General features: G+C 37.6%; 1 protein-coding gene across 3 annotated transcripts in view; it reads right to left on the bottom strand.

The window, feature by feature from the left end:
• FBXW7 (F-box and WD repeat domain containing 7) overlaps positions 1–23,720 on the bottom strand; it is a 206,155-nt gene that overhangs the window by 70,977 nt on the left and 111,458 nt on the right. The window contains exons 3-4 of one of the 3 annotated variants that reach the window (XM_055144957.1): positions 19,385–19,434; positions 17,961–18,530 (exon numbers count right to left, since the gene is read on the bottom strand). In XM_055144957.1, the coding sequence (XP_055000932.1) occupies positions 17,961–18,461 (501 nt within the window). In that variant the 5' untranslated portion in view covers positions 18,462–18,530; positions 19,385–19,434. Of the gene's footprint in view, positions 1–17,930; positions 18,531–19,384; positions 19,435–23,720 lie in introns of those variants that run through there. The other 2 variants (XM_055144959.1, XM_055144958.1) reach the window with 2 other exon arrangements.

Below are 23,720 nucleotides of genomic sequence, written 5' to 3'. Positions count from 1 at the left end.
ATGGGGCCTTACACATGCCAAGCACGTGCTCCAGCACTCTGAACTTAAGAGGGGAAAAAGATCCTTGATGCTCTCTCCCCTCCAGTCACATAACTACCACCCTGGACCAACAACGCCCAAATGAGTTAAGCAAAACAACAGAATGAACTAGGGCAATTGAAACAGGTTACAAAACAAGAAGCTCCCAAACACTGAGGTCTACGGTTCTATCATGACAGAAATGACCTGGCAGAGTAAGTTTCAAAAGTTAACAAAAATAAAAAGGTTGTTGGCCCAGAATACAATTTTAGGTAACGAGTTAAAGGTTCTGGTGATAAAGTCCCACCTTCATAACAGCCATCAGAAATGAAGTGTTTAGTGATTCTATCTTAATGAATCTGAGAAATTGTTATTTTTGGTTTTCGTTTGGGGCCAGCTATACTCAGTCCTGGCTGTGAACTCAGGAATTACTTCTGGAGGTGCTCAGAGGCCCCAAAGGGATGCTGGGTATCAAACCCAGGTCAGCCACGAGCGAGGCAAGCGCCCTACCGTCTCCAGTTCCTCAAACTGTTATTATGTTGACTTGGAATTTACTTTGCAAATCAGTTTGATATGTGAACAATAAAGGAAAATAAATATACTTTTGCCTTTATAACAAAGAAACAAACTTCAATCACTAGATAAGCAGGTAGGTTAAAAGGAGAAGAGGTGTGGGGGAGAGGGAGTATAGTTCTAAACGAAAACCTGAAAAGCCCATTTCAAAGGTGCGCTAGATGGCTGTCAGGTAAGCACATGGGCCCAATAGGGTCACTACTGCATATTTACAAAAGAAGGTGGGGGGGGGGAAAAATCAGTATTTTTATGTAAACTCTCCTGATTTTTAAATGTTGGTAACACATTTCAATGTGCTAAAAAATACTATACAAGATACCAAGGTACCAGTTAGCAGCGCCTGCTTTGATCCATTCTTGAGCAAACAAGCATAAAATATACTAAAATATAAGTGTAATATAATTGATGGCCAACTGATACAGAGTAACAATTCCATCTTAAAATTCTAAAATCTTTTTTCTATAGCAGATGATGGAATGAAATAGTAATAAGAAATAAACTTGAAAAACGAAAGAGCGATAACACCACAGATGTACCTCACCATATTTAACATTTTCACTCATTAGACCCTATGACAGATGGCAGCATACTGGTAAAGTACAAACAATTCATTCTAGAATTAAATTTATAGTGTAGACATATAAAATCAACATCTGTAGCCAAGTAAATGAGTAACTCTTTTCTATTACTCCCCAAATTCACCAGTATTTTCATCAGGCTTACATTTCTCATTTGCATCTGATTTCAATTATCAGAAATTGCCATATAGGGCTAGAGCGATAGCACAGCGGGTAGGGCGTTTGCCTTGCACGCGGCCGACCCGGGTTCGATCCCCGGCATCCCATATGGTCCCCCAAGCACCGCCAGGAGTAATTCCTGAGTGCAAAGCCAGGAGTAACCCCTGAGCATCGCTGGGTGTGACCCAAAAAGAAAAAAAAAAAAGAAAAAAAAATTGCCATATAAACCCCACCAGAAACTCAAACAAAGCATTTTTCCTTAGGAAATTAAGTATCATCTACATGTAATTTCTAAAGCAAAGTTGCTTTCTTTTTTATGGTTTCTTTCTTTAATTTTGGGGCCACACCCAGTGGTGCCCAGGGCTTACCCTCCCTGGCTCTGTGCTCAGGGAACCATATGTGGTGCTGGGCATCAAATTTTGATAGGCCACAAGGAAGGCAAGACCCTATGACTGTATTATCTCTCCAGATCTAAAGATGCCTTCTGTGATAACAAAACCCAACTGTAGAGAGAACAAGGTACATTTAAGTGAAAGAAATCCTTTCCTGAAAATAGTAAACAGAAAAAATACGTTCATCATTGTTTTTGTTAGTTTTGAGGCCACGCCCAGCAGTACTCAAGGGTCATTCCTAGCTTTGCCCTTAAGAATCACTCCTGTGATTCGGTACTCAGATGGACCATATGGGATGCCAGGGATCAAACACAGATTCATCACATGCAAGGCAAGCACCCTACCCGCTGTACCATCACTCTGGCCCCATCATTCTTAGTCCTGAGAATCTATGAAAAGAATCATCATTTTATTTATATTTCATATATAATTAGTGGTTAAAGTTTACATGCAGGATGCTACCCTGACAATAATTAATGCTCCCAGGATGAAATCAAGTTAATACTGTACCTCATATATGGCTAGTGGCTACATATTTAAGATGTATTCTATGAAAGGAATCCTAAACTGTTACAACTTAAACTTATTCTTCCATTTGTAACAATTGTCTTCCTTGTTAAATAATTATTTCAATAGGAAAAAACATAGTACATCCTTTTTAATCAAGAAGTAACTCAAATTTCTACAGATTTATGGAAAAGAAGTCTCCCATGCATCTACTCTAGTTCTATTTAGTTTTAGAACACCCAAGTAATATTATTTAATAGACTAGCATTATCATTACTTCTGAATATTTTCATGTAAGAAATCAAAGTTCCAATACTAACACAATTTGCCTTTAGGTACTCTAAATTTCTTCTCGGTTCAGCACAAACCACTAATTAGTAGGGTAAAAGCACCTGTTATAGATCAAGAGCGCTCCAAGTCAGCATGAATAAAATTTACAATGCCAGAAAGCTGGGCCGGGGGACCAGAGAGCAAGTACAGAATGACCTTGCATGGAGCTGACCCCATTTTGATTCCTGGGCACTGCATACAGTTCCGCAACCCTACCAGGTGTGATCCCTGAGCACAGAGCCAAGGAAAGCCCCTTATTCCCAACACACATGCACAGGTATTGTTGAAACTAAAATTATATTGCAAAGCTTGTCATCTAAACTGGACTAGTTAGTTAAGCTAGCTTTCATTTGAGAACAGCTAGCCTAATAAATCTTATTAAATATGATAGCTCATACGAACTACCTGCCAACGATGATTCTAAGCCCTGATGATACTATCCCACTGTATCTTCCCAGTATCACAATGTGTTCGATAACTACCATCTCTGAAAGCGAGGCAGTTTCTTCACAGTTAAACAGCTCTATAGTGACAGAGTTAGTATTTGAAAGCTCGACAGTCTGACTTCAGAAATCAAACTCTACTTACCACTATTTGAACCACTGAAGCATTCATTGCAGTTATGCTACTGAGGGAACAATCTACTGAATCACTTAGGAAGCTCCATGTAACAAATTTCTTTCATGCAATAAATGGAAAAGGGAATTGTGTGTATGAGTATTAGAGATGGGGATGATTTCTCTTTAAAAGGCACTTAGTACATCTTCCTATTTTATACAAGGAAGCAGAGTCCAACTAATAAAGCAATGTTTACAAACTTTTAATTTACATTAGAATCATATGGTAGTTTGCTAAATCTATACAATTCAACCCTGGAGGTGTGGGTAAGTGGTTTTGTGACCCAGCAAAATGTATCTTATTAAAGCACTCCACATATTTCTGATGCACCTGGACGAGGGTTCTAATCTGAAGATGCCTGCAATAGACCCTTCTGAATAGTCCATCTGTATTTTAACACCAGCTTACTCCAACCCCCTCAGAGTTAGTTCTTTACCTCTTCTCATAGCTTTGTCACCAGTGTTTTCCCTGCTTGTCATTTCTATATATACTTGATCATTAGAAAACATATGCTATTATTCATCAATTTCATTACCTAAGCAAAAAGATCAGAATACCCAGACTGAATTATCCAAACCCAAACTAATCTGTCTAAACAATGATAAATGTGGCTTTGGAAAATGGAAATGATTGGGGAGGGGGACAGAAAACCCAAAAATAATAGGAAATACTGCATCATAGTATCTTTACATTGGAAAGAAACCATTAATATTCAAGAAAAAAAATTCCTCAATAACATTTAAAATCAAGAATCAAAGTTTTGATGTTTTATTTATTATAGTAACTTATTTGATAAAATGTAAAATAAATCTAAGGTAGGAAAACTTGAAAAACTAAGATTCCTTCAAGTCTTCGATCTGTTGCTGCTTCTCCTTTCTCTATCCTCTTCCAGGCTATCCTTTTAAGAGTAAACACTATATTTCCTAGGAGCTCATCTTCACAAAATGGGCAGTACAAACATAAGGGAAAGAAACAATGAATCAGAAACTTATCAAAGAAATTCATAAGAAGTGTATATGTGTGAGATAAAAATTCAACCAAAGCTACTTAAAACATTGAGCTTCTTTAGATGCTATCAATAGTATTCCTTACGCCAATTTTCCCACACAGAGCCCATGTGTGTTTGCTTCGGAATGGTTTGTTCTCCCATACACACAGCAGGCATATGTCCTGAGGGCTCTTAGTTCCTAACAGCCTGAACATTTCACTGGTGCACCATGACTTTTTTCACTCATTCAACTATCTACTTGAGCTGTGGGATGAAACTGCATCTTTCATTTTGTTGCTTCAAGCAACTAAAAGAAATTGAGAAATAAGATTCATCTGTTCAAATATTCTTCTGTTCAGGATGATCAAGTGATAATACTCTACACTCTTACTTTCTATGCTAATACAAGAGAAAATTTGGACAAGAAAAAGTACTTCCTAAAGGGTTCATTTTTTTCCCTCTCTGTATACGCTGAGGAAGTCCAGAGAAATAATATTTGTTTTGACTGCATTTATGTGCAAATATCTGAGAAATTTTCAAAGAAAGTATGGTATAGTATGGTTGCTAAGTGCAAATGTGTATATAGATATTTATCCCGAGGCCTACTCTTTCCTCATTTGCTGTCATTGTTGTTTTTAAATAGCAAACTAAAAATATGCTAGTTGGTGATAAAAGATAAAAATGGCAATCCTTGGTGATCCCAGGTCTCTCACCTGTATTATATGATAATGTACATACCTACTCCAAATAGCTTATTTTCAATTCTAAGCAAGAAATTATATTGTTATACAAAGTTGAAGAAACAAGCACTCTATATTTACATACGTTAAAAAGCCATTTTATCACTATCAATAAGGTACTAGATGGCCCTCTAGTGTTCAATTAAAAAACAAATTGTAAAGTAATTCATATGTATGTCTCAGTGAAAGTAATGCGATGGGGCAAAGATAATTAATTCAGCCTTTCCGGCCCCACGGAGATCGACCCCGGAGGCAACTGAACCACTTTGGACACGAGCGGCGCCCCCAAAATGCCTCCACACTGTGTGCTAGGAGCTACTGGCCCAGGCGCTGCCAGCGGGGTATGGTCTTTTCTCTCTCAACTCTTTCTCTTTGAACGCAGCGAGGCAATAGCCGGTTTTTAGACTATGCAGGAAGCCCGGGAAAGCCGATGGGGCAGGACTTCCGGATCCGCCCTGTGCCTGCCGACATTTAAGCACAGAGCCATGTGGGGACGCTCCTTTCCGGCCCTGCGCGAGATCGACCCCGGAGGCAACTGAACCACTTTGGACACGAGCGGCGCCCCCAAAATGCCTCCAAACTGTGTGCTCGAAGCTACTGGCCCAGGCGCTGCCAGCGAGTGATGCAATTACCAAAAGAATTTTCCCTGGACTTCATATAGAAATCCAAAACCGCGCGGCTGCAATAGCAGCCGCGCAACCTAATATCTCTTGATTGTCAGCAACGTGTAAATGTTCCTTTTTGGCAGGGCTTACCGTTGGGGGGAAACTCCAAACAATAGTACTGAGTTTTTTGTTGAAGGGTAAAAGATTGTAGCGATAGAATTTTAGGCAGAATTTTCCCTGGACTTTGTATAGAAACCCAATACCGCGCGGCCGTGGCAGCCTAATGTCATCTAATCAATATGAAATGGTTCCTTTGTAATGGGTTGGACTTTGGGGGGGACCATAATAGGGTTAAAGTTTGTAGCGACGTGTAATTTCTGGCTGTACTTTCCCTGGACTTTATACAGAAATTCAAAGCTTCAAGGCCGCTACCATGGCCGCGCAACCTATTGTCATTTAATCATCACCAATATGAAATGGTTCCTTTTTAATGGGTCGGACTTTGGTGGGAAATCCTAACAAGAATAGTAAGTCTTTTGCTGAAATATTGAAGGCTACCAAAGTGGTAGCCATCTCTATAGACTGAACTAAGCCATATCCCCACGCCGGCTGAGAAGAAATATCCTTCTTTCTCAGGAAGAAACACAGCGTGGCGTTAACCATAGTATGATGTCCATTAAGCTGACACGGACCTGGTGGCGTGGGAATGGGATACAAGGGAATAAATTATTATGTACTTGGAACAGCGGGACGCTGGTGGAATCTCGAGCCAGGGCCGATACCAGCGTATTACTTTTGGTTCCAGAAACTGCTTGCAGACATTCTACCAGACTATCAACTAAGCCAGAGCCCCACGCCGGCTGATGACGGGAAATAACCATCTTTTTTGGTTTGTTTTCCCTTTGTCAGACAGCATGGTGATTACTAAACAGGCGTGAACTTGGTGGCGCTGGACGAGGGGGGAAAAAATAGAAAAGTTATGTAACAAACAGCGGGACTTAACATCTCGACATTCTCAGCAATGGAGAGCCATCAAATGCTTCCTTGACAGTGGGACTGTCTTTTCTTTTTTGGGGGGAAACCCTAGCAACAATAGTGAGTTATGTGTTGAAACATGGACTGTAACCAAGATAAAGTGTAAACGAAGTGAAACTTATCACTTACAAGGGCGGGGACTGGGGGGGTGGGAGGGGGCGGGAGGTATAATGGGGTGGTTGGTGATGGAATATGGGCACAGGTGAAGGGAAGAGTGTTTGAGTACTGTATAACTGACATAATCCTGAGAACTATGTAACCCTCCACATAGTGATTCAATAAAATTTAAATTAAAAAAAAAGTAGAATTCTAAAGCTAAAAAAAAAAAGATAATTAATTCAACAAGTGTGCTGGAATGACATGGACAGACAAAAATTAAGTCAAAATGGCTCACTAAACTCAACGGAAAAGATAAAACTGTAGAACTCATAGAAGACAACACAGAAAAAGACCTAGATCATCTTGAATAAGAGGATAATTTTAAATGTAACATATAATACCAAATCTATAAAAGAAATGATTGATAACCTAGACTTCATCAAAATGTAAAACTTCTGGTCTGCGAAAGATGATGTCAAAAAATATAAGACAAGCCGCTGACTGGGAAAAAAATATTTGCAAGACATAGTATGATCAAGTCCTGTCATTCAAATTTTACAAAGCACTCTTTAAAACTCAAGTAAAAAGAAAATCAACAACCCATGATAATGAAACAGGCAAAATCTCCAAATAGGTCTCACCAAAGAAGACATATAGGAAGCAAGTAAGTACAGAAAGAGATATTCAATAATACAACAATAAGACATAAATACTGTCAAAATATAAAACACTAACAGCATCAAATGCTGACAACAGAAACTGTCAATCATTACTGGTGGGAATGAAAAATGGTTCTAATCACTTCTGGAAGACAGTCTGACAGTTTCTTACCAAATGAAGCCTATTCTTATCACAATCCAGCAATCAATCAAGCTTAATATCTATCCCAAGGAGTTGAAAACTTACACGATTACAAAAGCTTGCACATGGATATTATAAAAAGCAGAATGTAAAACAGTATACAGATTAATCTTGGCAAAACATCAACTCATGTGACCAAGGACAGGGAAATATAGCACTGTAGCACTGTCATCCCATTGTCCATCAATTTGCTCGAGCGGACACTCATGTCGCCATGTGTGAGACTTGTGAGACTTGTTACTGTTTTGGCATATTGAATACACCTCGGTAAGCTTGCCAGGCTCTGCCCTGTGGGAGGAATACTCTTGGTAGCTTGGCCGGGCTCTCCGAGCAGGACGGAGAAATCAAACCCAGGTCAGCCGCGTGCAAGGCAAATACCCTACCCGCTGTATTATCACTCCAGTCCAGGGATAAATATATTGAAAACTCATTCGTTAATTATTTGACAAATAATTAAATACTGGGTCCTATATATAAGAAAATATTACTAAGCAAAATAAGTAAGAAATCAAGAGCTATAATAAGTAGAAAAACATCTTAATACATGACTGAGTCATCATAAATAATTATGCATGTAAGGACTAAATTGTAGCAACTTTTTGGAGAATAAAAACAGATGTTATGGTAAATTTATAGTTACTCAATAGTCACCGCCACCCAAAATTACTGAAAACTTTAAATTTTGTTAATTTAAAAATTTTAGGAGAGTTTCAATCTGGGCCAAGAATGAGATATGGTTTCAAATCATAGCTTCACTACTGGTCAGCTGATCACTAATAGTTATTAACTTAGTAGTTTCTCATTGTTGCTTATGGAGACAAAAATTTAGACCTATACTGCAGATTATGAAATCACACATGTATTTATTAGTACATTCTCCCAGCACATAGTAAATAATGTTCAATAAACGGTTCATTATTGCTATTAATAGATGGATTGTTATCAGTGCTATTTTCAACTAACTGATGATGTTCAGAATAAGAACAAGAGCTAATCTAGCTGTATGGCCCCTTAGAAGCATCATTTTAACTAAAGGACAACACATTAAAATTTGTCCAGAGCAGAGCAACCACATTGGTGATCCCAGAACACACACAAGCATTAAGTATGGGGAGAAGGCCATTATGGTTCAAGACCATTATGGTTGAATATGACAGCAGCCTCCTCCAAGATGGGCTGTCAGTTCTCTTCTCTAGATGGGAGAAATCAAGGAGAGTAATCATTGTCAACACAAATGTATAAAAAATATGCTATTTCCCACTACTGCATTCCCTAATGCTGTCTTCATTTTCAAGACCCGGTGCACGATGAACTTTACTCTATGGAGCACAAGACACAGAGACTCCCTTTAATTCAGAGAGACAGTTTGCTCAGAAGACTTAAATTTTGGACAGGAAGTCTAATCATTATAAACATGAGTTTGCAGAAACAGCAAGTTAGGTATAAAAAATTAAAAAACAGAGATCTTGCTAGCTGGAGAGCAGAGGGGTCATTGGAAACAACCGAGAACAGGGAAGTAATGCCAGGTAGAAAGGTACTTTACTAAGTTGGTGAAAGACTACAAATATCCAACTACAGATTTAGCTTCATTAGTGAGAAATGAAGCACCAGATATTTTGGCCACAATTACTAATCTATACAGAGATAAAATTTCATTAAAAAAAAATTTATCTACTCAGGGCTGGAGCGATAGTATAGCAGATAGGGCATTTGTCTTGCATGTAGCCTACCCAGGTTCAATCCCCAGCATTCTGTTTGGTCCCCTGAGCGCCTCCAGAACTAATTCCTGAGCACAGAGCCCCTGATCATAGTCAGGTGTGGCCCCAAAACAAATAAAAAATAAAAAGTTTATCCACTCAGTGACACTATCAACTCATTATCAATGACTTAGCATTATGATCTGATGCACAATAAATTAAGAAAAGACACTCAGTATTTAAAAACAGCAGCACCAATTTTTATTTTACAAGCACCTGGGATCAACAAGAGTAAAAAGAGCAAATATTGAGAGCCATGTTAAATGCTCTAGCAGACCCAAAAGTTTAGATGATAGTCAGACCATTTTTCAACCACAAGACCAGAAGATAAAGTAAACAGAAACAAGAAGACTTTGGGAGGAAAATTAGAAATTGGTGTAAAGAAATACAATAATCTTACTTATCTGTGACAATCAAGTGACAATGACCGTTAGAAGTCAGGAGAGAGGCATTATGAGCACCATAAACCCAGGTGGAGTTTCCTACCAAAGTTTCCTATTCTGTACTCCTGTGGCCTCTTCATACATCCTACCACCACCAAAAGCAGCTTAACATAAATCATGTGTGAGAATCATATACATATGAAACATTTTGCCTCAGGATCACTTGGAAGATAATGTTTTGTGTTTTTAGTGACTGTATCAAAGTTTATTTTCTGTCAGTAAAAAGCACAAATCAATGGAATAATGTTAAATTTATGCTTTCAGGGGAGGAGGGATTTTGTATGTGTCTAGAATGAAAATTCATGAAAGGTTGCTTGAAGGGCTGGAACACATGCCTTGTATGTAGGGCTTCTCAATTTGATCCCAGGCACCACATGGTCCTGAATACTGCTGGGTGTCCCTCTTCACTCTGAGCATCACTGGGAACAAGAAGCAGTGTTCTGCTGCTACCCACCACTGGAACTTCAAGCCCACATAACCAGGCCATAACCAGTGTCCCCCAGCACTGCTGAGTACTGCTGAGAAGGGAGGGGGAGAAGAGTTCTAATTGAAACTAGTACATCTTTAATTACTAATGATAAATATTACCAATTAATTAGAGCTATTATGGTTTAAAAAGATATTAACAATTTTAAGTACACTAATTATTAATTAGAAACTGACCATAAACTAAAATTCCTTTCAGCAGTGAACCGTAAGGTTCACAAAAGATTTCAGTATATATTTAGAAGAGAAATTTAGAAATTTAAAGAAACTAAATTTTGACTCAATGAGACTCCGACTCAAATGAAAAAAGAAGTACACCTATTACTTAGACTCAAATGAAAGAAGAGGTATACCTACTATTACCTGAGACAAACTGGGACTAGCAACCCTCTGGATATGTATGACATAACTTTACTTTTGTTATAGATGGCACAGTATACTTCTGTATACTCCCAGTCCCTCTTTATTTATTTCTCTATTTACATCTTTTTCCAACAAAGGGTGGTATGACAACTGAATTCTAATGGTCATAATAAATGTATAGGTTGATAACTGCTACAGGGAAGGAAACGTATCCAGTGAGATTAAGGGGTGAGGGATAGCAGACTGACAAAACGAGGTTTGAAGACATACATCTGAAACTACCTGAGGGTCCTAGATACTATGTTGCTTGCTTTTACATGTTTCACTGAATTTTTTACAAAAAAAGCACTAAGAAGTTAATATGTTAGCCTTATTTTATACATAACAAAACCAGTGTGATGATGAAATCATATATAGTCACAGAATGAGTGCCATTATTAGAATTCAAGCTCAGTTTTGAAAATCATTATCATTCCGCAATGTTGGGTGAAAACTTGCCTCCCCTAATGCACCACCTGTCTTCTACTGCCATTCTTCTCCCTACGTGTTTAAAATCAGGCTGAACTGACTGAAGAATGAGCACAGTTTGTCCTGCTTCGGGGAAGAAGGAGGCTGGGCTATTCATTAGGCTACATTTACTTGTACCTGTCACCCAAGAACTCTATATAGCGCATTTCTAAACTTTCTGCATATATTTACATCTAACAGAATTTGAACTACAGCTCAACTTCAAGTAGTCATGGCCACAGACTTTTCTCTGAAGCAGCCATTATTTTCTCAAACTCTACCTACAATAGCAGAATTTGGAGACCTTTTAGAGTTCCGATATTAGCCACCTGGTCCACAAAGTTTCTTAGCATCTCTGATGAATGGCATATTACAAACAAATTTGCAATGGTGATCTCCAACTGGCTAATGACCCTTGAACCGAATTACTCTGCTGTTCAAAATCTAGAAACCAGAAATTCTTAGGGTCCTGGACAGAGAAAATACTGCTTCTTTGGGTAAGTGAGGCAGAAAAAATATATAGATATGTATGTTTGTGTGTGTGCATATATACATAGGTCTGTTTAGAATATATATATGCATGCATACATATGTATATACACACATGTACAAATACATATACATATACATTTAGTAAACATTTATTCCTTATCTGAGGCAAATGGATTTTTAAAATAACTAATTAGCAGGAGAAACATAATCAGGGTAGGGAAAAACAGATAAATGTGAAGGGTGAACGGGTGGACAGCACTAAGACAGGAAAAAAGCAGAAAATATTGCTCAACGTGCTTCCCCTTTATGAAAACACCAAAATATAAAAACTGTCTTAATGGTCATTTCACTCACTGTTTAATAAAAATGAGTAGATGCTCTATATAAAACAGGAAAAGTAGACTTCAATATGGGCTGAGCCTTTTTTTTTCTTTTCTTTTTTGGGTCATACCTGGCGACGCACAGGGATTACTCCTGGCTCATATACTCAGGAATTACTCCTACAGGTGCTCGGGGGACCATATGAAATGCTGGGTATCGAACCCAGGTCAGCCACATGCAAGGCAAACACTTTACCCACTGTGCTACAGCTCCAGCCCCTGGGCTGAGCCTTTTTAAAAATATGGCAAGACTCATGGTCAGAGTGACAGTACGGCAGCTAGGGTGTTTGTCTTGTACACAGCCACGCCAGGTTCAGTCTCCAGTATCACATGTGGTCCCTGAGCATGCCAGGAGTGATTTCCGAGAGCAGAGCCTGGACTAAGCTGAGCATTCAGGTATGACCCAAAAATAAAACAAACGGGCTGGAGCGATAGCATAGCAGGTAGGGCTTTGCCTTGCACACGGCCGACCCGGGTTCGATTCTCAGCATCCCAGCATCCCTGAGCACTGCCAGGAGTGGTTCCTGAGTGTACAGCCAAGAGTAACCCCTGTGCATTGCCAGGTGTGACCCAACAAGCAAAAATAAATAAATAAAACAAATAGAATCTGTGTGTGTGTGTGTGTGTGTGTGTGTGTGTGTGTGTGTGCCTCAAAGCTGCTGACAGAAGGGGTTAACATTGACAAGATGTGTTCCTATCTGGAGAAGTAAGCTGACCTTAGAATTTGCAGGCAAACAGTCAAATTTATAGAAAGTCAGCACACAGTTTCTGGCTACAAAGCACTTAATTGGACTCTAGATGAACTCTAAAGGGAATATTGTCTGATATCTAGTCTCAAATTTCGTTATCATTTATTCCTGTTCAAACTAGCCTAGAGAATTACCTTCAATAATGTATGTTAAATGCCACAAAGTGAAGCACTTCACTGAACTCTTTACTTTCTAAAAGGTAGCTCTGATGTCTTCAAATTTGACAGGGAATTACAAAGTATCATACTCTAGCGATAGCACAGTGGGTAGGGCGTTTGCTTTGCACACAGCCAACCCAGGTTCAATTCTTCTGTCCCTCTCGGAGAACTGGCAAGCTACCGAGAATATCTCACCCGTACAGCAGAGCCTAGCAAGCTACCCGTAGCGTATTCAATATGCCAAAAACAATAACAAGTCTCACAAGGAAGACATTACTGGTGCCCGCTCGAGCAAATCAATGAACAACAGGATGACAGTGACAGTAACAGTCTAGGACCTGAATAGATTCCATTCTGCTGAAAATGTTCAAAATGTTTTTAAAAATCCTACCACAGGGGGCAGCAGAGTACAGGGAAAGAAAATGGCCTTTTAAAATTTTAATTAGGCAGATGAGATTACAATCTCTTGTAGTTTATTTACAGTGTGATCTTTGGATAAATTCTCCTTGGTATATAACATGTCATACGAGTTTTCAAAATGGTGGGCTTCATAAACAATTCTTGGTTGCCTTTATTCTTGGCTTTCAACATTAGGAGAGTTTGGAAACTTCTCTGTAGATTATTTATTGCTAGGATCCCATTTTAAAAAAATCTTTAATGATAGAGGTAAAAAGGAAAAACCTGATAACACTAGGAGTTTTAATACATTTCAATATTTAAAAATGCAAAGAACTATCAAAAATTCTTTTTCTCCAGCAAGGAATGAAGTTTCAATGCCAGACAGAGCCCATGCCTGACAAATTCAATCCCAGGCATAAGCCCCACTTCCCAGGATCACTAGGTGTGACTCTGCCAGTCCATAGGAAAATTCTTTAATTATTTTTCTCATTCATGTCATATCTGCATATGTCACATGCTCAAGAGTTGTGAATAAGTAAATCTGGCATCCACAAGGTATGTTTAATGTTTAAAAACAATTATAATAATCACCTTCAGAGACTATGCTAGATAAAACTATAGAAGCATTATTGCATATCAATGTTAAATTATACCCTTCTCAAAAGACAAAGTCTAAGAAAGAAATGGTGGTCTAGAAGATCATTTTTATAATGATCAAGAACGTAAATCTAACCCAAAATGAAATGGTTGAAACAGTGAGGTGTTTTCCCCCATCCCACTTACTAAACACATTCAGATAATTATAAATGACGAACAAAAATACTCTAAGAGCTATAGAGATAGTCCAGTAGGTGAGGCACATACCCTGCACGTGGCTGACCAGCACCCCATATGGTCCCCTAGGCCCCATAGGAGTGATCCCTTAGTGCAGAGCCAGGAATAAGCTCTGAGCACTGCCAGGTGTGGCCCCAAAACAAAGAACAAAGAAAGAATAAAGTACTCTGGAGATGATACTGAAGAAGAGTTTTCCCCTAGGTACAAAAAGGAAAACTGGCCAAATTCAGATTAAAAATCAAGTCTATATAAAGAGATCAAATAAATATTTTACTCTTCTTCCCATATTTGTGAAGATAAATGACCTCAAAATAAACAACATCTCAAAACCTTTAGGCACATAAATTGAATACACATGTACATAATTTGGATTAGCCCTGCTGCTAGAACTCAGTTCATTAAAATGGCCTTGCATGTGAAACACAGTTTCATGGTTAAGACTCAAGTTAGTAGACTAGTGAATTCTGTACTCTATATTTATCGTATGCTCTAATCTATGTTTCTAAGGATGCAACTGGACTATCTACATATTCTGTTTATAATTTCATCTTGAAGAGAAAGGAAAAGATAAAGCACTTGTCAAAACCTGTGTACTGGAAGTTTTCCTACTAAATACTATGACTTCTACTTTTGAAAAAGATTAAACTTTGCCTAGCTAGAATCCTAGTTTTTCATTTAAAATGCAGCAGAAATCACTGCTAGTTCTGCAGCACACAGCAAGACTTAGTATTGATTAAACTTCTTTCTTAGATAAGATTATGCAATTTTGGTGGGATGGGTAAACGATCACTGTATGACTGAAATGCCAACACGAAAGTTTGTAAGTTTGTAACTGTACCCCTCAGTGATTCACTAATAAAAAAAATTTTTTAAAAAAAGATTATGCAATTAAATATCACTATTCCTCCAACTGAAACCTCTGAGAAAGAGTATAGCAATCTACAGTAATACTGAGAGAGGGAGGGGGGGGGGGGAGAGAGAGAGAGAGAGAGAAGAGAGAGAGAGAGAGATCAGAAAGAAGGGAGGTAAAACTGTAAAACTGCCTTCCTGGCTATAGCAACTGTCAAGTTTTAGAGCCTCCAAGCTGACGTCTAAGGCACTTGCTTCAATCTCTTGAGACAGGGAGGGTGAATTAGCATGAAAAGCCCTATGTGAAATCAGTTACTTCTTAGACCAAACCAACTAAACAAAATCTAAACTTGCACGTAAGTTAGGGATATTAGAAATAAACATGTTTGATTTATTAATTATTTTGGGGTTTGCACCTCACCTGGTGGTCATCAGGGCTTAATGCTGGCTCTGAGCTCAGAGGACCATATGGAGCACCAGGGGTCAAACCATGTAGACCACATGCAAAGCAAGAGGCCTACCTGCTGTACTATCTCTCTGGCCCCGGTAAATACGTTTTAAAGTCTAAGCTTCATAGGTTGAAACAAAAACGATAGAGAAATTCAAATATTAAACCAAGAACGAGGAGTAAACTCTGAGTACTGCCAATTGTGGCCTAAAAAACAAAGACGTCTAAGACATTTAAATCCAGGTCAAATTAGGTTAAAAGAGAAAATGTTAAATCTGCTTGTATGATTTTATGAGTTAATGATTCACTATAAAAAAACAACATTTTAATAATAAAAAAAAGAAGTAAAAGCATAAACCAATATAGACATCATTTTGGTTCCTTTCCAAAAGAACAGTTTTATTCTTAAGTCTACTCTACATTGACACTCATGCTTTCTACTTAATTTTCAATTGATAAAAAAATCAAAGGCACATAAATATAAAGATCTAAGCACTTAGAGGTCTAAATTGACGAAAGAAATAGTGCTATAATACAAGTTTCATTATGAATATAATTTTTTTCACTTTTTCCACTTTGAATACAACATTAACTACCAAAACTGCCAAAAATATTGATTTGAAATAAATTCTAACTTCCGCAAGAAGTATAGAGTGTGTTATTCAATTCACATTCATTTCAATATTACCAAAATACACAGAAAATAAAATTTGATGTAGAAGAAAAGTGAGTCCATCCTTCAATTTTGGAAGTGGTCAGCAAGATCATGGTATATCTAGAAAATCATTTCCATTTTTGATTATGGTCTTGTATGTGGTGTGAAAGTGTGTATTCAGTTTCTCTACACTTAAATTTTTTATCATAGGAAACTTTAAACATGCTTATAAAACAAAAGAAATGTATCATGAACCCTATATTCTGTAACCCAGCTTCAGTCTTTAGCAACTGGTCATCAATAAATTTCCTTTCTCCTCTCCCCTTAAATGCCATTTTGAAGCAAAACCCAGGCACTATATTATTTTACTTTGAGATAATCTGACAGGGAAAAGAGAATACACTGAAAATCTAGGTAATGAGAGAAATAATGCTATTTCTTTCTCTACTATTACCATTTCTTGCCATGAACACAATTTTAAGTGAAATAATATCCCTAACACTGAGGAAAGATGTACACATATACTATTCTGAAAAAAAGTGGCAATTTCAAATTTACTGCAGTTGCCTAATTACTTTCAACTTCCAATTCAGGGAAGACCTGAATATTTTGGCACCTCCTTGCATATGCAATAGAGAAGATAATAATCGATAATAGTGACAGTGTGACTGGACAGTGTATTTCAGTCCCTAATTTCTGGCAGAGTCTCACAAGGCAATATACCCATTGGAAATGGTTTTCTCACAGCACTAGATTATGCTTAAAGCCTCTGGGTTGATTAGGTTCCACCAGTTTGGATAGGAGCCTGACTACCTTTAAAAACACTGTCTATAGCCAACTCTGTGACTGCCACTAGCTAAATGAGATAAGGAGACAGATACAAAGTGCTATCTCTCAATAATGGGAAAGAAAAAGAAAACTGTCAGCAAGGGAAGTAGTGACAGAAACTTAACATAAAGTTGGAGACTCAAAACAATCTTCACACAATCTCCAAACTCACAGTAAAGATCAGTAAAAGTTATTTGGAAATCCTACAGTAAATCTTCACACCCACTTTGAAAAGTAAATACAGTATTCCACTGAAGTGGGATAGAATGAAAAACCAATTACCCTCATGTTTCTAATAGTTTAAAAATAAAAGGAAATCAAGTGGTGAAGATAGTACTTCAAATTTTTGCTGATACAGAACACAGGAAAAAAGCCTTAATAAGTTTAAATATGCCCAAGTCTAGTCAGTGAGCTTTTAAAAGAATCTCAGACTTAACTAATAACAAAATATTCACAATGTTAACAATCAGGTGGTAATTTCATCTTGTCTTAGTACATAATAAGCTATTCACAATTAATAAATTTCAGTAATTATAATTAAAGGAAAGTTAACTTGGGATAACTTCCAAAACTATTTTTGGTATTAGCATCTGTGAATACATAGCCCACCAACTCCACCAGCTGTGTTTTATAAACAAAATTCTTCACTAATGGATTTAAACAAATCATGTTTCACCCGAACAATACCCACACACAACTTCCTAACCACTGATCAAGGGACAAAATGCATAATTTTTAAAAAATGGGTGTGTGTGGAGGGGGGGAACAGTGTTCAGAGGATACTTTTGGCTTCGTGCTTACAGTTCAAGTCACATGCAAGACAAGCACCTTAACACCTGTACTCTCTCTCCCCACCACCAAATTTTAAAAGCCTTTTCATAAAATAAAATCAATGACCTTCAATGTATAAGATTATTAAGGTAAAGATATAAGATTAGTATACCTATTTTGAATACTTTCTAATACTGTCTGAAAAACAAATACTAGCTCACTTTATTATTACACATCTGAGGATTAATTTTGCAATACAAAGACTCTCAGGAAAGTTTGTTACAATTAATACGCATATGCAAAATTTCTCAGCTGAACAGCAGACTATATATACTCACTTTTGTTGTCTTTGTATAGAATGGGGAGGAGAGTTGGTGAATAGGCAGGTCCACAATACTACTGGAGTTTGTGACACTGTTACTGTGCGTGTGTTCATCTTCCCTGCTACTGTCATCAGACTGATCAAAATCGTCACTCTCCTGGTCCATTTCCTCTTCTTCTTCGTCCTCCTCATCTTGTTCACCAGCATGTTCTTCATCTTCCTCTTGCTCTTCTTGGTTTCCTGAGGAGTCCTCATCTACTGAAATAAACCGATTGTTGTTTTCTTCCAGTTGTCCTTGCTGGGAATCATTCTGGTCTCCAGATCGTGGTTCTGCTCCAACAACTTCACCATTCCTTGCCGTGTGTTCCTCCTCTTGTCTCAGCTGCTGCTGCTGCTGTTCCTCCTCTACCACACGATTCATCTGCTCTTCATCTGCCTGGCTTGAGGAAGGGTTACCTCTCAGAGAGCCTCCAGTTCGTCGTCTTTTGCTGCCCACAGAGAGCAGTTCCTGATTCATTTCCAAAAGCCAGCTTGCTACTTCTTGGACCTTGGCTAGACTATCAGAAGATGCAAAGGTTTTCACATTCTGTAGGGGAAAAACGAAGGGATGGGGAGAAGGTTATATTATGTCCACTTAGTATAGTTATCTTTTACTTTTATCTTATATGACTACATACCAAATTTCATTAAAAACTGCAAAAAAGCTTTTGAATCACTGTAAGGTGATTTTTGGAATATAGAAAATTAAAAACTTAAATTTAAAATTTAAATTGAAAATTATTTTAGTTAGAACATTATAAAGACATACACAAAAAGTATATAGTAAGTAGCTTTCTCTGAATCTTTTACAAATAATTTTAGAAGCTCTATAGTTTGTTCTGGCCAATAAAATTATTTAACAAATAAAACAATTTTAAACTTTAGATCAGCAGGTCTATAATTAAAACTTTGTTTTGTTTTGGCTTTTGAGCTACATCCAGTAGCGCTCAGGGGTTACTCCTGGCTTTAAACTCAGAGCTTACACCTGGTGGGGTTTGGGGAACCATATGGGTGGGGTGCTGGAGATTAAACTGGGATTGAGTTGCATGCAAGGCAAGCACCCTGCTCTCTTTATTCCCACTCCGGCACCATTCTTTACAAATTTTTATCTCTTTGTCTGTCTGTCTGTCTGTCTGTCTGTCTGTCTGTCTCTCTCTCTCTCTCTCTCTCTCTTTCTCTCTCTCTTCAGTGTTTAGTTAAGTTCAAAAAATACTGAGGTATTATCAAATTAAAATGCTTTTATACCCTAGAATTTCTCAAAACTACTCTGATCAAAGAACTGTGTTTTTTCAGAACAGCCTGACATGTACAAAATATAATCATTAAAGTTCTCACTTTTCATAATATAAATTGCAAATAAACAAAAAATATATTTTTGAAAAAAGGTTCATAAGTTCATACCCTCTGACCCAGTAACTCCACTTCTGGCAATCTATCCTAAGGGAGTAATCCTAAAACAGAAAAAAAAATTATGCAGAGGATGTTCACTGAAGCTTTATCCATAAAAGCCTAATAAATAATAAATAAAAATGAATGTAGGTGAAAATAATCAAAAGCCAAATGTTCAAGACAAAGAAATCTATGGGATGAATATAATCCAAGGAATGCAATTCCTGGAATGCTTAAACATGATGCTAATTAAAAAATTTTTAAATGGATGTCTAAATTATGCTAAAAGCAAAATGCAGAGAATTACATGACTACATAAAGATTAGACAACATATTTCAAAATATAAAATGCATTTAAGCAGTATAATAAATGAACTTACTTTTACCATGTTTCTCAAGATCGAATCAGGCAAGATTACTTTTATTTTTTTAGCAGAGGCTCCATAGTTTGATCTGATATGTTTTAATACCAATCACTTAATTTCATCCTTTGATCACATGTACATACAAGATTAAATAGCCAAATGCTAACATATAAATCCATATAAAACTCCTTTTTAAATATCTTTTAGGCTTTTCCATTGTGGAGAAGTCCAATCTCCAGAATCTCTCTCACCCGCTCACTCCACACATCTTTCTAAAATTTTTTAATAGAACTATTTTGCTTTACTAAAAAAGAAAAATTTACTAAAAAAAAAAAAAGCTCAGGAGACACAAAAACTACAATATTCTTTTTCTGTTTTTATGTTTTTTGCTTTTGGGTTACACTGGTGGTGCTCAGGCCTTACTCCTGGTTTTGTGCTCAGGGATCACTCACTCCTGACAGGCACAGGGGATCATAGAGGTATGGCAGGATATGGCCCTACAACACTCTTTTTTTCTATCACATTACATCACAATGCATTTTAGATAAGTCTTATCTTGCTTTTTCCCATCCTCACCACTAGATGGCTGATACCTAAAGGTCTGCAATTAATACTTCAAGCTTTGAAACAATAAAGAAAACCCCAAGATATACCACAATCTCATTTTCTTTTCTATGATCTATACATTCTTAACTAATCTGTGGGGGGGGGGGGAATGCATTCATTCTAGTAGGACTAAAAGTGTATGTGTCAAAAGAACATCTCCAAAGATTTAGCCCTGAGGCACATCAATATTCAGAAAGGCTTTAAGTAGCACGATGGCTAATAAGGAAAACCCAGGAACAAGTGGTATCCTTGAATGCAAGTAAAGTAAATCAATGATTAGTCACTACAAGTTATACAACGGCATAATACATAGAATTGGCTAAACTCAGCAACTTGGAGGGAGCCAGAAAGAGAAGCAGTTTTGGAAAGTTGGAGTCTCGTTATAAAGCAGATTTAAGAGACTGAGGAAACAGGGATGGTGGATCCAGACAAGTTAGGAGTTTGCTACAAAGGAGAAACAACGTGGGGCAGGGGAGGGGAATATATTGAGAGTACATTCTGACTCATTAAGACTGGAGAATTAGCAGTATGTTATAAACTGAAAAGAATTATGGCTACAAAACAAAAAGCTAATCATGCAAGAAAATAATAAAACAGGAGGTGATGTAATTAAGTGATGAGAATTCAAAAGTGGAAAACCTAGTTTTAGTTAAGAAAATGTGTACTTCACTTATAGCAATAGATGAAAAAACACCTTAGGGGCTGCAGCGATAGTACAGCGAGTAGCCAACCCATACTCAATCCCTGATACCTCTTATGGTCCCCCAAGCTTGCCAGGAATGATTCTTGAGCACAGAGCCAGGAGTAATCCCTGAGCATCACTGGGTGTAACTCAAAAACTTTTCTCTTAAAAAGTATTTTAATGGGGGGATAATGTGTATGGGCCACATTTGTGGCAGTGTTCAGGGCTCACTTAAGGGAGTTTGGGGGACCTATGCCGTGCCAGGCATGAACCTGGGTTGGCCAAATGCAAGGCAAGTGCCTTAAACACCATACTATCTCTCCTGCCCCTAAATTAATTTTGTTCAGCAGTATTTCTCAATGCAGACAAGTGCAGAAGTAGACAAATTTTAATGGTGATAGCAAACTTTGGAAGTATATTCTTTTGGAAGAATGGGGGCTAAGGCAAAACAAGGTCATCAGCTCAGAGTGACTTTGGAAGAAGAGGTGTCAGAAATTTGAGAAAAGGTATGAAACAGTTTTCTAAGAAAAAACAGGGAACATTCTATGGTGCATGTGATTTTGTTGATCACATGTAATCAATAAATGATGACATAATACATGTTATATGTGATTTGTAGAATCAATTGCTTCTTATTTCAATTCAGGGAAGCACAATATAAAATTACTATTTGAAGTAGACTGAAACCATCAAATAAAACCGCCAATTCTCAGCAAGCAGAAGGTAGGATCTTAGAGAAAAAAGAATTAAATATATACATATTTTCAGAAAATAAACAACAGAAAAATTAATTTCATCAAAAATGTTCTAGCTGGTATATTCAGAGACAAACAATAATAACATCCCAGGAAAAGCAGGTTAAAAGATAGTACTCAGACTAATCTCTAAGAGACGCCACAGCCGCATCAGCCCATGTAGCTAAGTCTATGGGCTGAGTTCTCTAGTGCCCTCTCAGGATGGCAGAGGCCTGAGCTGCCGCCCTACTGATAGGCCCAGCATCCCAATTATACTTGACATCTACCAGCATGTAAATGGGCCGGCTTCACACATCCACAACTAATCTCAAAGAGATCCTGGAGCACACAGACATATGCGCAGTAAGGGACATCTCCAAATTTCAGAACACTGACAGTCCTGTAGGAGCACAGCAAACCAGATGGGAAGTTGAATAGAAGCCCACTAGGCTCAATGAATGAAAACAATAAAGAAGACCCAACCAGCACTAAGCCGCTCAGTAAATCCTCAGAAAATGACTTTAGTAATACCACTGTGATATAATTTCCATAATTTTTCTCCTACAGAATTACTTTTTAATAATTCCACCTGCCATTTTGTTGTAGCAAGCAATATAAAATATCTAATTGTCTAATATCTAATAACCAAAATATCTAATGGGCCTAATATTTTTTTCTAAGTGCCAAATATACTGAGTTAAATTTTTATGATCCATTTTGGGGCAGCAAAACAGGAATAAACACATAAAAACTTAGGAAAGGCTAGAGTTGTGCTTCAAGCTAGAGCACTGATTTGGAAAAGTTCGTTTTCTCTTGGTAGTCATATATTGAAATTTAAACCAAAAGTTAGCATTTTTAGGAAATCAGTTATTTCTAGTCTACTAAGTAACCTAATTAAAATAACAAATACATGTCCAATAATTAGGAAATCATGATCAATTATTACCTACTTTAAGGTAGATAAAGGACTGGAGCGATAGCACAGCGGGTAGGATGTTTGCCTTGCACTCGGCCAACCGGAGTCCGATTCCTCCGTCCCTCTCGGAGGGCCTGGCAAGCTACCGAGAGTATCCAGCCCACACAGCAGAGCCTGGCAAGCTATCCGTGGTGTATCTGATATGCCACAAACAGTAACAACAAGTCTCACAATGGAGATATTACTAGTGCCCGTTCAAGCAAATCAATAAACAACAGGAGGACAAACAGTGCTACAAAAAGTAAGTTAAAAACTTTTTTAGGTATCTTCTTGGTTTGGGACCACACCTGGTAGTACTATGGAACATTGCTCTCATGGGTGGTATGTGGTGGGACCATATATACTGTCAATGATCAAATCAGGACATTCACATTCAAGATCTTAACACTCAGAACAATAATTTTTTGAATAGTAACACCCCATATTAAAAAATATTCATCACGATCGAAACTTGAAGCTGCCACACAGGGAAAAAAGTCTAAAGCATTATGAAAATAATGCATTTTGTAAGAAAAACTACCTTATTTAGGATGCTGTGTCACATGATATGCAAGCATCAACAAATTTTCCTTTTGTCCGAAGAAAAATCAATGTAAATTTGAAAATGCTCCTTAATTTTTTCTTACCAGTTGAAGCACAAAATGTCAGAATACATCAAATACACAACTAACATTTCATCCCTCACTAATGAGACTAAACGTGAGATATGCAAATAAAACCTGACAAATAAAATATATTTTGATATTAAATTTAAGGATTCCTGGGACAGAATGATAACACAGTCAAGTAGGCCATTTGCCTTGCAACTGAACAACCCAGGTTCAATCCTGAGCATTTCAGATGGTCTCCCAAGTACTGCCTGAGCATTATTGGGGGGGGAGGGGAGGAGGAGGGGAGTTAGGAGGAGGAGGAGGGGTGAGGAACAAGAAGAACAAAAACAAAAAGAAGAAGGATACCCTTAATAACTGGTAATGATGAGAAGAAA

This window comes from Sorex araneus, chromosome 7 (genome assembly GCF_027595985.1).
Source record: "Sorex araneus isolate mSorAra2 chromosome 7, mSorAra2.pri, whole genome shotgun sequence".
In the NCBI taxonomy this organism is placed as follows: Eukaryota; Metazoa; Chordata; class Mammalia; order Eulipotyphla; family Soricidae; genus Sorex; species Sorex araneus.
This window is presented reverse-complemented; position numbering and strand designations above follow the sequence as displayed.